This window comes from Camelus ferus, chromosome 5, assembly GCF_009834535.1.
Source record: "Camelus ferus isolate YT-003-E chromosome 5, BCGSAC_Cfer_1.0, whole genome shotgun sequence".
NCBI classification, from domain to species: domain Eukaryota; kingdom Metazoa; phylum Chordata; class Mammalia; order Artiodactyla; family Camelidae; genus Camelus; species Camelus ferus.
Genome location: NC_045700.1, coordinates 93796600 through 93809804, shown reverse-complemented (window position 1 = coordinate 93809804; position 13205 = coordinate 93796600). Strand labels below are relative to the sequence as shown.

General features: G+C 48.0%; 1 protein-coding gene across 5 annotated transcripts in view; it reads left to right on the top strand.

Annotated features, from left to right (window-relative positions):
* Positions 1 to 13205, top strand: part of IQCA1 (IQ motif containing with AAA domain 1) — a 154933-nt gene that overhangs the window by 80441 nt on the left and 61287 nt on the right. For all 5 annotated transcript variants that reach the window (XR_004320174.1, XM_006177788.3, XM_032480562.1 and 2 more), the window contains 3 exons: positions 1900 to 1975; positions 7842 to 7948; positions 8122 to 8223. Coding sequence is in view for 4 of the 5 variants with exons in the window: in XM_006177788.3 (XP_006177850.1) it covers positions 1900 to 1975; positions 7842 to 7948; positions 8122 to 8223 (285 nt within the window). In the remaining variant the exon portion in view is untranslated. The remainder of the gene's footprint in view (positions 1 to 1899; positions 1976 to 7841; positions 7949 to 8121; positions 8224 to 13205) is intronic.

The window sequence follows — 13205 nt, the reverse complement described above, 5'->3', positions numbered from 1 at the left end:
CTCCCACCAGGGTGATGTCCCAGGTTCCTGCTCGCAGACCCCAGGAAGCTGCCCTGCTCGCAGGCCAGGTTCACGCTCTCTGAAGAGCACAGCTCGTGGGCCTTCCGTGGGTCTGTGCCCTCTCTCTGCCTGCTCGCCCCTGTTCCAGACACCCCATACACCCCGACTAACTTCCAGTTTTCCTAACTCAAAACGGCCTTCCGGCTCAGACTCACACGTGCTCTTCCCTCTGCTGAAAACACTGCCCCCCACCCTGCCCCTGCTGTGCCCCCTTCCCTGGAGCTCCACCCCCTCCCCTCCACCCCACCTCCACCCACAAAGGCGCATGCTCACCACCTAGAGGGGCTCCCAGGGCCAAACACAGGGCAGTCTGAGCGCCTGAAACACAAAAGGCATCAACACAGCGGTCAGCAGCACAGGGCAGGGACATGCCAGAGCTCTGGGGACGCTCGGTGACACGGGAGAAGAGAGGGGGGTGAGTGGGATAAACACTGCCTCTGAGGTTGCTGGTTATTTGGTTTAGATTCCCCTTCCGTCCATGAATCGTTCCTCTTCTCCAAGGACCTGCCTGTATCCAATGCTGCTCTTTTTCTTGCTTTTCTCGCTGATTTTTCTCTAATGACTGGGTGTCCTGGGCCTGGTATGCTGGGCAGGGCTCCTTCCCCAGTGAGCTTTGATCTCCTGTGGGTCCTGGAAGGTGGGTTAGTTGCTCCCTAGGCTTTGAGCCTCCCTGGAATTTCTGGGTCCGCGGTCTCTCCCAGGTTCTGCAAGGCAGGCGGCCTCCCGACTCGGCCGCAGCAGCCTCTGCCTGTTTCAGGAGCTGTGGTTCCAGGCAGGCCTTCCGTGACCCCCACCCCAGGAAGCAGCAGTCCTCCCGGCACCCTGACTGCCTCCGGGGAGCCCCCCTCACTCTCGTGAGCTCTCAGTTCTCGCGTCTTGCCCACCGCCACGCGGAGTGCGCAGGGATCCAGCGCACGGGCACTGCCCGCCACCACAGCCTGGGTCCCAAAAGGCGGGCACAGCCTGTGCCCAGAGATGTTTGTTGTCTAATTGCCACTCCTCCTCCAAGCTGTATAGGGGGCGCTTCGGAGAACTCACGGACGTAATGTGGACGAGCATCGTTCCTTTCGCCCTTTGCGGGGTGACGGTAATCAGGGTTTTGGTCACCTAACTCTTAATACAGTATGAACATTATTGCCCAGAAACATCAGATGGGGGTTTGCAAGGCCTGGCTCTTCACGACAGGGAGCAGCTGGACCCCGGTGGCATAGGGCAGAGGGGACTCCTTTAGCTGGGGACTGGAGCAGAGCCCCAACCTACAGTGGTGGTGTCCCTGTAGCTCTGATCTGGCTGCACGGAGGCAGCAGGGACCAAGGATGGCGGGGCCGGGCTGTGTCTGCTGTGGGGACTCTGGGAAGGGACAGGCGAGCAAAGAAAGAGCAGCCGGGTGCTCCTTCCAGCCTTGGGCGGTGGCAGAGAAGTGGCAGAGCAGGGAGCAGCATCCAAGCTGGGTCACAGCACCGAGGTGAAGGGAGGTGGCAGGGCTCCGGCTGGGCATCGGCCTTCCGACCAAGGAGGCCGCAGAGCCTCAGAGGACAGGGCCAAACTCTGGGCATGGGGTGCCCCAGGGAGGTGACTGAGGTAGCATGGGGGCCCTCAGTGAGCCTGCTGGTGGCGCTAAGTCTCCAAACCATCCACACCCTGGTCGCAGACACAGCACTGCCTGCTCAGCCTGGCCAGCGTGGGCGGTCGAGGGCCTGGACCCTCGCCCCTAAACCAGAAAAGAGTCTGTGTGTTTTTCCATAGTCACAGTAATCACGATACATGTGCCTTTTACTGTCTGATCGCGACAGATCAAGTCTGCCTGTGATTAACAAGTGGATTATCCCGCTCTGATAGGAAGAAGACGAGGGGTGGAAAATGTCGCCGAGCATTTTCCTTCATACGATGGAGGAAGGAAGTAACGTTTACAAAGGTCAGTGTGGGAGCGTATGCATGGTGACCGAGGTGTCCCTGTCCACCCGGCATGGCCGCTGGCCCCTGTGTTGGGAAGAATTCGATGCCTAACGTGCAACTCACAGCCAAGATCCCCTGACGCCTCTCCTTTAAAATTCTTTGGGTGGCTACAAGGTGCAGACCTGGTAAAAAGCAAGATGAGGGCATAATCTAAACCTCCGTTCTGTTTTAAACCCCTAAGACTTCAGCTGAACCTTCACTACCAATGAAAGGGAAGACGGATTTTCCCTGCGTTGCTTAAATTAAGAAAACTGATACCCTATGTACAGTAAAATGATTTAATCCTATTAGACTAAGCCTGTGCCCGAATTCTGACGCGTAAGTCCTTTGTCCCGTGTTCGGCACACTCAGCAGAGTGTCATCTGGCCAGACCTGCAAGTGTGTGAGTTGGTCATTTAGGTATTCCCATAATAATTTACTAGAACGGTTATCCAATTTCTTGAATTTCACTCCACCCTCACGATAAATCCCAGCACAGACTCACCTGCCCAGGTGACCTTGGTCGTTAGTGCTACCTGGAAATTCCTGAGAAATGCAGTGAGGACATGAGCAGAGTGTTTTCAAGCATCAGTTGTGTGTGTGCCTCCTTTCTCATTCTGGTCTAAGCTGGACGGCCCCGGTACTGTTACTTACTTAATATATATTTTAAAAAATAATATATACTTTTAAAAAATACATAAAAATAATATCTATGTTTGTTTGCATCACAATTTTTACCCCAGTTAATTGAGCTTTATCCTAAGCAACAATACTGAGGCTGTTGCAGGTTTGATTGGCTGCTCATGTAGAAGGACGAGGCCCGGGGACCACCTGAAACTCCCTCACTTGCCGCTGGCAGCAGAGGCCCCCTCTGTCTGAGATGCTGAATGAGGCAGAAGCCCAGGCGAAGGATGACGCTGACGGGATGTGGCCACTGCTCTCACTGGGGAGAAAGGAGGCCAAAGGGCAAATCAACATTTATTAGATGCCCACGACACGGAGGCTTTGTGTTCTCATGTCAATCTCCCTTAATCCTTACAACAAGCAGGGGAGGTTAAACATCACTAACCCCAGTGTCCACAGCAGCCAAGACGCGGAGGTGGCCCAAGTGTCCACCCACGGATAACTGGATAAAGAAGACATGAAATGTATAGAGATAGAGATATAGACACATACACACAATGGACTACAACTCAGCCATAAAAGAGAATAAAATCATGCCATTTGCAGCAACATGGATGGACCTACAGGTGATCACACTAAGTGAAGTAAGTCAGACAGAGACAGACAAATATATGAACTCACTAACATGTGGAATCTATAAAAATGACACAAATGGACTTACTTACAAAACAGAAACAGATTCAGGGACATAGAGAACAAACTTATGGTTACCAGGGGCAAACGGGGTAAAGAGGGATAAATTGGGAGTTCAGGATTTGCAGATACTAACCACCATATATAAAATAGATAAACAACAAGGTCCTACCATATAGCACAGGGAACTGTATTCATTACCTTGTAACGGCCTATAATGAAAAAGAATATAAAAAGGAATATATATGTATGACTGAATCACTATGCTGTACACCAGAAATTAACACAACATTGTAAACTGACTGTATTTCAATAGAAAAAGGAAAGTCGTCCTACACTCACGTTCAGGTGAGAGGTTTGCTCGGGGCTCGGAAGGTGGCTCCCTCCACCTCTGATGTAACTATGTGGAGAAAGAAAGAGAACTGGAGCGCAGAATCCTCGTCTCCCTCATGGGAAGTCAGGGGCTCATGTCTACACCTGACAAACCAAGAAGTAGCAGGAGGCGCATATGATCTAAGCATCAGGAGCGGAACAGAGAAGCAGAGAGCGCATACCTGAAGCCAGATCACTCCCCGCCCTGGGGCGGGCCCCATGCTGCTCCGTCCACAAGCCACTCACCCTCCCACCTTAGGGCCCTCGTGCTTTCTGTTCCCCTGGCCTGGAATGCTTGTCCCTTCAGGCCTTCTCTGCAACCCACGTGGGATACCGGTCTCCCTGCCTCACCTGTGCCCACCTCTGACCCCACTGTACTCACCTCCATCTGACTTCCGTGTGTGAGCTCACTGTCTCCCCACCAGGGGGTGGGGGCGCTTGAGGGCCATGCCTTCTGCTGCTGACCCAGTAGCGACCAGTAGCCTCCATAAGGCCATGAATTTCATAATTTATGGAAAAAAGTCAGATTTATGAATAAATCTGAATCTACTGGAAGCATTTTTTTTATTCTTTTTGGGGGGGAGAGGGGGAGGTAATTAGGTTTATTTATTTATTTTTTAACGGAGGGTCTGGGGATTGAACCTGGGACCTCATGCATGCTGTGCACACACTCTACTGCTGAGCTAGACCCTCCCTCCTCGATGCATTTTTAATGAATGAATGAATTCAGGAATAAATGCCGCTGGGCCACTGAAAGGCAGAGGCTGTTTATTATCATTTTAATACTTTCTGACTTTAATGTGCATGTATGATTTTGATAAAAATAAAAATTAATTTGGAAGACATCTACTGTACCAGTGGAAAGCCTGCTGACCCACCCAGCAAAGCTCTTAAAACGACCCACGCCTTTTGTGTAGTTATGTTTCTATCCACTTGGGAGCAGGAAATGTGATTTTCCGAGTTGGCTGTTGTAGCATTTGATGAATTATCTGCCAGGTCTTCGGTAACTTACAGAAATAAAATGTTTTCATCTGAGACTTCTTTTCGTAAAAATCAAAGGTTTTCCTCCTCAAACGGAAACATTAGCATTTTAATCGGTGAGCTTGAGGCCCCTCCTCTGTCACCCCTCAACGTGTGAAAAGGGCCGCAGCCCCCACTCTCCCATCCTGGGATAAAAGCTCATTCTCCGCGGTAGGAAAGAGCTGGTAATCATCGTCCTTTGAGAGCCCTGAATAGCTTCCTGCATTTATAAATGTCCATGAAATTCTTGAAGGGATTGAGACGTGCCCTGTGCAAGAGTGTCATGAGAAAAGCAAAGTTTCAGTGGAAAACGAGGTCCGTTTACACGACGGAGAGGTGCAATCAGCCAGGGCGGCTGCGAGCTGCTTTATCTGCAAAGCAGAGTTACCGCTCCAGGACGGGAGTGTCTCGGGATGCCGTTGCTGTTCCATAAAGAATCACGCCGCGCTCTCCTTTCTGTGGGACACTCCGTGTTCCTTTCATCACTAAATAAATGCATGGCTTCCTGGTTTTACTAAATCTCTCCTGTGAAAAAGTGAAGCCGTCTCCTTATTTATTTTTTTTAATTGAAGTACAGTCAGTTACAATGTGTCAATTTCTGGTGTACAGCGTAATACTTCAGTCATACCTACACATACATGTATTTGTGTTCACTGAATGGCAAAGCAATTTTGCTCTAAAAGCGCTTAATGAAACAGGTGGGTCGTGCTGTTGGAGGAGATTTAGTAATTGTACGCAGGGGAAATCCGTTAGAAAAGAGGTGTTATTAGTGACCAGCCCATTTTAACACATTTTAAACCTTTGATAGTGTTTTCAAGGGGGGAAGCTTACAATTTTAAACACATAAAAAGCTGCATTATATTATTCCTACATTTTTTAAATTTTCTGCAGTTTAAGCTTATGTCAGTTTCAGAAAATGTGCTAAAAGGAGCAATTGCCTTCTAGCGAGTAGCCTGTCAACTCTGAACCTTTGTTGTAACTTACGAGCTCATCACAAAATCCACCTTCTGGCAGGGGGGGGGGGGGGGTTCAGGCTGGAGGGGTTGGGTATGACCTAAGACACTTTTTCCCATCATCAGGATAACAGTGTATGCAGTGTGCACTTTTCTGCCCTGACTCTGAGAAACAGGATAGGCTGCTCTGGCTGGCAGGCACTCACTCATGGGAATGATTATTTAAAATAATGAAAATCCAGCCCTGGATTTCCAGCCACTTCTTATATGCAGCCCTACCCTCTGCCACCACACGTGGACCCCGTCAGCCTTTCCCGGGTCCTCTCCCCCTTGGTCTTCACACCCCAGTCCCAGGGCGGTTACCTGCCCCATCTGGGCGACAATGCCCCGTGAACTTTGACCCTCACCTCTGAGGTCGCCCTCAGACAGGAGTCCAGGAGGCACATCCCAAAACCTCTCCTGCCCCACCCTTCCATCCCACATCTGCGCTCAGCAGCTGGGCCACCTCTCCTGGGGCCACCCTGCTGGGAAGGGCATGTGGGTGAATCTGTGCTATGAACATTTCACCCCCTCTGTCGTTTGTGTCTCGTCTGGTTCACACGTCTGCATCAGCTGCTCTGGAACAGATCTGAGTAGTTGCATCAGTGTCATTTTCAACCTCTGCCCCTGAAACCCTGCACCCCCCCGTAGGCTTGTCCTTCCTGTCTTCCTGGCAGAGACTGTCGTCAGCCCAGTACCGGCGGAGCCCCTCCCAGGCCACGCTGCCCTCGGTTTGCTGGTGGGAGGCCAGTGAGCCTGAGGGCCTTCGCTGGGCCTGGAATCCAGACAGGCCACCCCCTCTGCTCAGCCAGTTGTCCAGGAAGTGAGCCAGGCCCACCGGACCTGTGGGTGGCCAACAGCTGGTGATGACCCTCTCTGCTTCCAGAGATCTCCATGCCAGCCTCTGGAAGCAGCCTCGGAGTCTTCTGCCCATGGCTTGTGGATCAGCCCACACTTTTCGAAAGCTGGAACTCCATTCCCATGTCCCGTCCTCCTTCACGTGTGTCCCGTGGGGTCCTGACCCTGATCCCTCCTAGAGGACATCTCCTGGCCCTCAGCATCCATCACTTCCACTTCGAGGTCCTGTATCTTCTCTCCGGGCACAAGCATTTTTAGGGTAGCCACTGACCTGCATGGTCCTCTCCCCTGGGAGGCAGAGACTGTTGATAAGGAGAGGGAGGACTGTAAGACCAGCAGCTGATCGGTGGTAGGACGTGGGTTCCACCCGATCCTTTTTTCTTCTCAAGTCACAGCCACTGCCAGCCGGAGGTGGGGGAGCCTATGCTGGGCCCCCGCGGCCCTCAGTTGCCCTCCCGAGTTGAAGGGCATCACTGCCCCAAGGATGAGTTTCCAGTGAAGGGGTGATGTTTTGGTTCCAGCAAATTTCCGTCACCTTTGAACACAAATTCAAGGAAAAGATGGCATTTCCCTGACTGGCAAGCCTGTCTCCCCTGGGAGATCCCCCAGTCCCACTGCCAAGGTCGAGTCGGTCTGCACCCCTGCACACATTTGGAATTCCCCTCCTGAGAAAAGAGCCTATTTCCGTCTATTCCAGTGACATCAAATGACCCTTATTTCCTCTCCTAACTGCCAGGGTAAGGCAAGGGGGAAATGTAAAATGTGTATGATTTCAGAACACCCAAATAGTAATGCAAAAGTACAGCTGTTGAATTAAAGGCAAGTAGCTGGTACTTGTGTGTTCAGGGTTGGCTTTTACCGTGGGCCCCAGGGAATGACCAGTGAGTTAACTAGCAACAGAATCGCTCATATTTTAGCGAATCATTTGCATAGTAAAGTTAATATATACAAAACCAGCCACCTCTACTTGTATAACCCCATGTAAACATACTATTTTTGCATGTTTATAAGCGTATGTAAGAATACTATTGGTTTCATACTTTTTGTTATTTTCACGTTAGCAGTTTTCTTCCTTGTCTTTTAGGTGTTATACAGGCACAGTTCTATCTGGAAGGTGGAAGAGAAGAACTTACAGATCCCACCACTCTCCAGAGCATCGTATTCAAACTTTTATTCCATGCAGTAGGATAGAAAGTTAAACTTGTGTCGTATATCACAAAACTGCTTTCATTAATCTTCACAGTGAAAAAAATTCATTTGCTTCTTCTCTCTCCTTCTGGAGTACAGATGTGTGGAAGAATAAAGATGAATCGTGGAATTTCTACCAGGACTATGATCCCGAAATGATCAAAGAGGAGAAACGGAAGGAACTGGAGTCAGAGATCAGGGTGCAGGTAAAGCTGCATTTATGTCCTAGGAAGTCGTTACCTGCAGCCACTGTGCTTTTTTTTTTTTTTTTACAATTTCCTATTAATAATCTACCCAGAATTTAAGTTATTTTTGATGTCACAAGAAAACACGAGGCATGCAAAGTCACTTAAAAGTAGTGTTTTTTGTATTGACCTAGGTGGATGAGTTGATGAGACAGGAACTGAAAAACTTAAAACTAGCTGTGAACAGAGAGAAGGAATTACCGGTCAAAACAGGAAGGAAGAAAGGAGGTAAAAAGGTGAGTAGCGCACACACACTGGAGGGCTAGGGCAGAAGGCGGATCCAAGCCATGACAAGGAGCCCAGCCCACACAGGAGTGCTGCCGGCAGACTGTGGCGCCCCAGGCTGCTTCACCAGGAAACGTGCCTGCTTTTGATGAGTTTATGGTGGTCCACCGTTTCACCCTCAGTGCTACGAGCTCATAAATGGGGTAAATCCGACAGTCTAGGAGTACCTTCCCCACTCGTCACTGCAGACCCGCACTAGCCAAGCCCCGCAGATGGGGTGAGAACTGTCAGAGGAGCTGGGCATGAGCCCCAAATGCCCACCCATCTGTCGCTGTAGGAAGATCTGTAGGGGAGGCGAATGGCAGTGAGTGAGTGGGGGAATCAGATGATTGAATTGTAAGTAGCCATCCATCCATCTCACAGTGGTTTAGAGAAGCCAGTTGGATTCCCAGTATTCAGAGTTCACTTACTAGGGTCCTGTGAGACAATAGAAAATATACCTATTGGTCTCTGCCCCTGGTTACTGGCACAGAGCTCCTGAAACCCTTAAATTCTTCAGTGATAAGAGCATCTTTTGTTACAATGAAGTGATGCTGGGTGAGTTCCTAGATAGCTCCCAGATTGGGGCTGGGTACCACGAAGACCAAGCCATGATTAGAAGCTTGGACTTCTCAGCTCTACCCACTCCATTCTCTAGAGAGGGGAGACGAGCTGTAAATGGAATTAATAACTGATCATGCCTACATGAGGAAGCTTCCATAAAATCCCAGGAAGAATGGGGTTTGGAGAGTTCCCAGGTGGGTGAACACATCCACATACCAGGAGGGTAACGTGCCCCAACTTCCCAGGAAGAGAAGCTCCTGCACTCAGGACGCCCCCAGACCTCCCCCTGTGTACCTCTTCATCTGGTTGTTTTTCTGCATCCTTTATCATACCCTTTAATAAACTGGTAGATGGAAGTAAGCATTTCCCTGAGTTCTGTGAGCCACTCTAACAAACTAATCAAACCTGAGGAGTGGGTCTTGGGAACCTTAGATTTCTAGCCAGTTGGGCAGAAACATGGGCGACAGCCTGGACTTGTGACTGGCACCTGAAGGGCGGGTAGGGAGCAGTCCTGTGGGACATCCCCCTTCATCTGTGGGACCTGATTCTATCTCCAGGTAGATGGTGTCAGAGTTGAGTTAGATCATAGGACACCCATCTGGCGTTGCAGAAAATTGCTTGGAGGGTGAACCCTCACACATCTGGCATCAGAAGTGTTGTGAGTTGGCAGTGGTGTGAGAGTGAAGGAGGAACACACGGAAGAACGGGTTTTTCCTAACACAGGCCCCCACGTCCCCTTTCATCTGGAGCCAGCCCTGCCTCTGGGGCCAGGACACCCCAGGTCGAGGAGCTGGCAGGGGGTTGGACATTTGCCCTTAGAAGACTTTCTCACGTTTCCATGGCCCATCAGCCCTTCCTGGGCTTCACACACTCCCTTAGAGTTTTTCCCAATCTCAGCTGCGTTAGTGACTGGTTGTGCCAGCCAGGGGCCATATGGTGTCTCTCTGGTGGCTCTATCCTGATGCATTTTGCGTTGATTTTTACAGTTTACAGTTTTACCGTTTGACTCTTCAGTGTAGCTCCTGAATGTCCTTCCTTCGTGGTCCTCTCCTGAGGCTGCATCACCATAGCCTAATGAGGACCGTCTATAGGTTACCCCTCATCCATAGGTAATGCCACACATTGACCCTATTCATGCATTTCTTATCTTCAAAAAGTGATGTTTTAATGGCTGAACATGGTAATCAAGCCAGACGACACGGGAAATGAAGACAGGAGGTGCATGTGTCCCTCCAGCTGAAAATAAATAGTCTTCTTTTACCCAGCAACCTATCGCCCGTCGGGTCTGGCCCAAGGGCTCACCCCCTGCCACTTCCTCCTCGCTTCTTGCAGTCTGGTGTCTGCCCTCACCGTGTCATAACTCGTGATATATCACAGGGAGGGGTTGCTGTGAATCTCCCTCTTGGAATTAAATTGGTTGAACCACAGTGGATGTGCTCAGGATACCCCAAGAGATTGATGGTAATCATGGACTATAGAGTTTTGAGTATTCAGAATTCTAATCCAGGTGACCTCAGTGTAAACGTGGGAGACATAAGTGTGATTTAATTTCATAAGCTGAAACTTAATGAACTATACTAAATCCCCTCCTTAGGAAGACAGTTAGCAGAAGGGGGATGGGTAAACTTGAACACAGAAAAGGAGAAAAAGGACTCAGAGGGAAGAATTTGGCAATATTACTGCAACATTATCCAGAAAAAGTGACTTGATCAGAGGTTCTACAGCAGCCCTAGTTGTTCTTTCAGGATATAAATTTGATCTTAGCACTCCGTGCTGAAACCTTTCCATAACATCCCAATTCCCCTAAGGCCAGGCTTACAAGGCTGTGCCTGAGCTAGCTAGTGCCCTCATCTGCAGACTCATCACCCGCCTCTCCCTCCCTGGCTGCACTCCAGCACCCTGACTTCCTCTTTGTCCCTCAAACACTATGTGCTCCCTTCTACCACAGGACCTTTGTACATGCTGTTCTCACTCAAGAACTGTCTTTACTCTCCCACCCTTAATCCCAAGCATAGTTAACTCTTACTCACCCTTTGAGTCTCAGCCCAAGCTCTTCTTCCTCAGGAAAATCTTCCAGCATCTCATAACCTTAGACCAGCATAAGTCCAGCTTCTCTGCATTCACTTGACACTGTCTACCGTATCTTTCTAGTGCTTTGTCACAGGTTTAATGTTCTATTTACTGGTGAGACCATTAACACTGTGATCTGCCTTCCCAAATCTACTGAAGGGCCATGAGTGCAGAGACTACATGATTGTCTCTTTGCTCACCATTGTAACCTTTTCTAGCACATAGCAAGTCCTCTGCACATATTATTGAATTAGTTAATCAGTCAAATCTAGATCCTCTACAGATTGATCCCTAGAGGCTAAGTGAGTGCCTCAGGATGTCACAGCATGGCGTCCATAGCAACTGACAGCGTCCGGCCACCCCGTTTGCTTATTCCATACTCAGTAAGCAAACTTCTGATGAGTTATTGTCATTTCATGTTTATTTTCTTATAAGAGAGAAGGCTACAGAGGCTATGTCTCTTGGCAGTTACATTTCACATTATAATATAATCTACGTATCATCTATTCCAGCTTCTCTTGTGACTTGCAGATCCAAATCTTGGGGACAGATCATCTTTACTAATTATTTCATTCAGGAAGCATTTATTAATGCCAGGTACAATTCAAGGCATCTGAGGTACAGAGAGAACAAGACAAAGAGTCTATACTGTCAAAAGCAGGTTTCCAGACACACAGGACTGTGAATCAACCCTGGATGTCCTGTCGCCCCAACCATGACATCACTGAGTGAGATCCTGCCTCTCAGAGGCCGTCTCTCTCAAGTTCCTCTCTTGTCCTAATCACAAAAACTTTAGGGACATAGGAGTTCCTGAAAAGCTATGAAGTTCCTTGAGGATAAGATTCTTAATTGGCTTTATTCTTGCATTCCTCACAATGCTAGCAAAGATACATGAAAAAAATGCTGTATTTAAACAGAAATTTAGAGTCTACTTTTAAAAGAAACAAATGAACATTTTACAATTAAAAAATGTGGTATCCAGAATTAAGAACTCTTCTAACTGGTTTAACAACAGCATGGCCATAGCAATAGGTGGGTTGAACTCAAGGGCAGTTCAGCAGGAAATCCAAAATGAAGTACAGAAAGAATGAATAATATAAAGAACAGAACAGAGATAAGTTTTGAGACATGGTCAAAAGTTGTAACATACGTATAATTAGAATTCGCCCAAAAAGAGGAGAATGGAACAGAAGCAACATATGAAAAAGTGCCGTTTGTGAATTTTCCAAGTCAGATGAAATACACAAAGCCACAAATTCAAGAACCTCTGTGAGATCCGAGAAGGGAGATTACAAAGAAAACCACATTTAGACACATCACAGTCAAAATGCTAAACGTCAAAGACAAAAGGCAAAATCTTACTAGATTTTTTAAAAGGCATATTTCCTTCAGGGTAACAAAAAATGAGAAGGAGTACCAAGTCTCGCAACATAATCTGTGGAAGCCAGAAGGAAATGAATGGCATCGTCAGAGACTGGAAAGAAAGAACTGCCAACCTAGAACTCTATACCCAGTGAAAATATCCTTCAAAAATAAAAATGGAGATATTCCCAGACAAACAAAATCTGAGAGGACTTGTCAGCAGCAGACTCTGATAAGCTGTGCACATACAATATAACACCCAGAGCAACCACCAGGAAACCGTACAAAGATACACACTCAAAGAGGACAATCAAAATGAAATTCTAAAAAATGTTCAAGTCATCCACAGGATGAGAGGAAAAAGCAAATGAAGAGATTAAAAAAAGTATAACAAACGAAACAAAACAAAAAAAAGTAGACTTAAGTCCTAACATAGTAATAATCACATTGAATGTAAATAATCTAAGTACACCAATTAAAAGACAGAGTGAATTTTAAAGCATGACCCAACTATATGCTGTCTGCAAGAACCTCATTTGATGTACAATGATTTAAGCAGGATGTAAGTAAAAGGATGGGAAAATACATCATGCAAATAATCAAAAGAGAGCAGGCTTCGCTATTCTAGTATCACACAAAGTAGATTTCAGAGCTGATAAAATTATCAAAAAGACGGGGAAGAATGTTACAGATGGTAAGAGAGCCAGTCCACCAGAGATGCCGTAACCCTAGCTGTGCGTACACCAAACAGAACTACAAAATATGGCAAGCAGAAACCAATAGAACTGAAGGGGAACACAGAGGGGTCCACAGTTATTGTTGGAGATTCAACACCTCGTTCTCAAGAATTGATAGAATACTAGGCGAAAAATCATCAGCCAGATGCTGAAGAGCCCACCGCATCGTCAACAAGCAGAACCTAACTGACGGTGACAGGGCATTTCACCCGACAAACAGA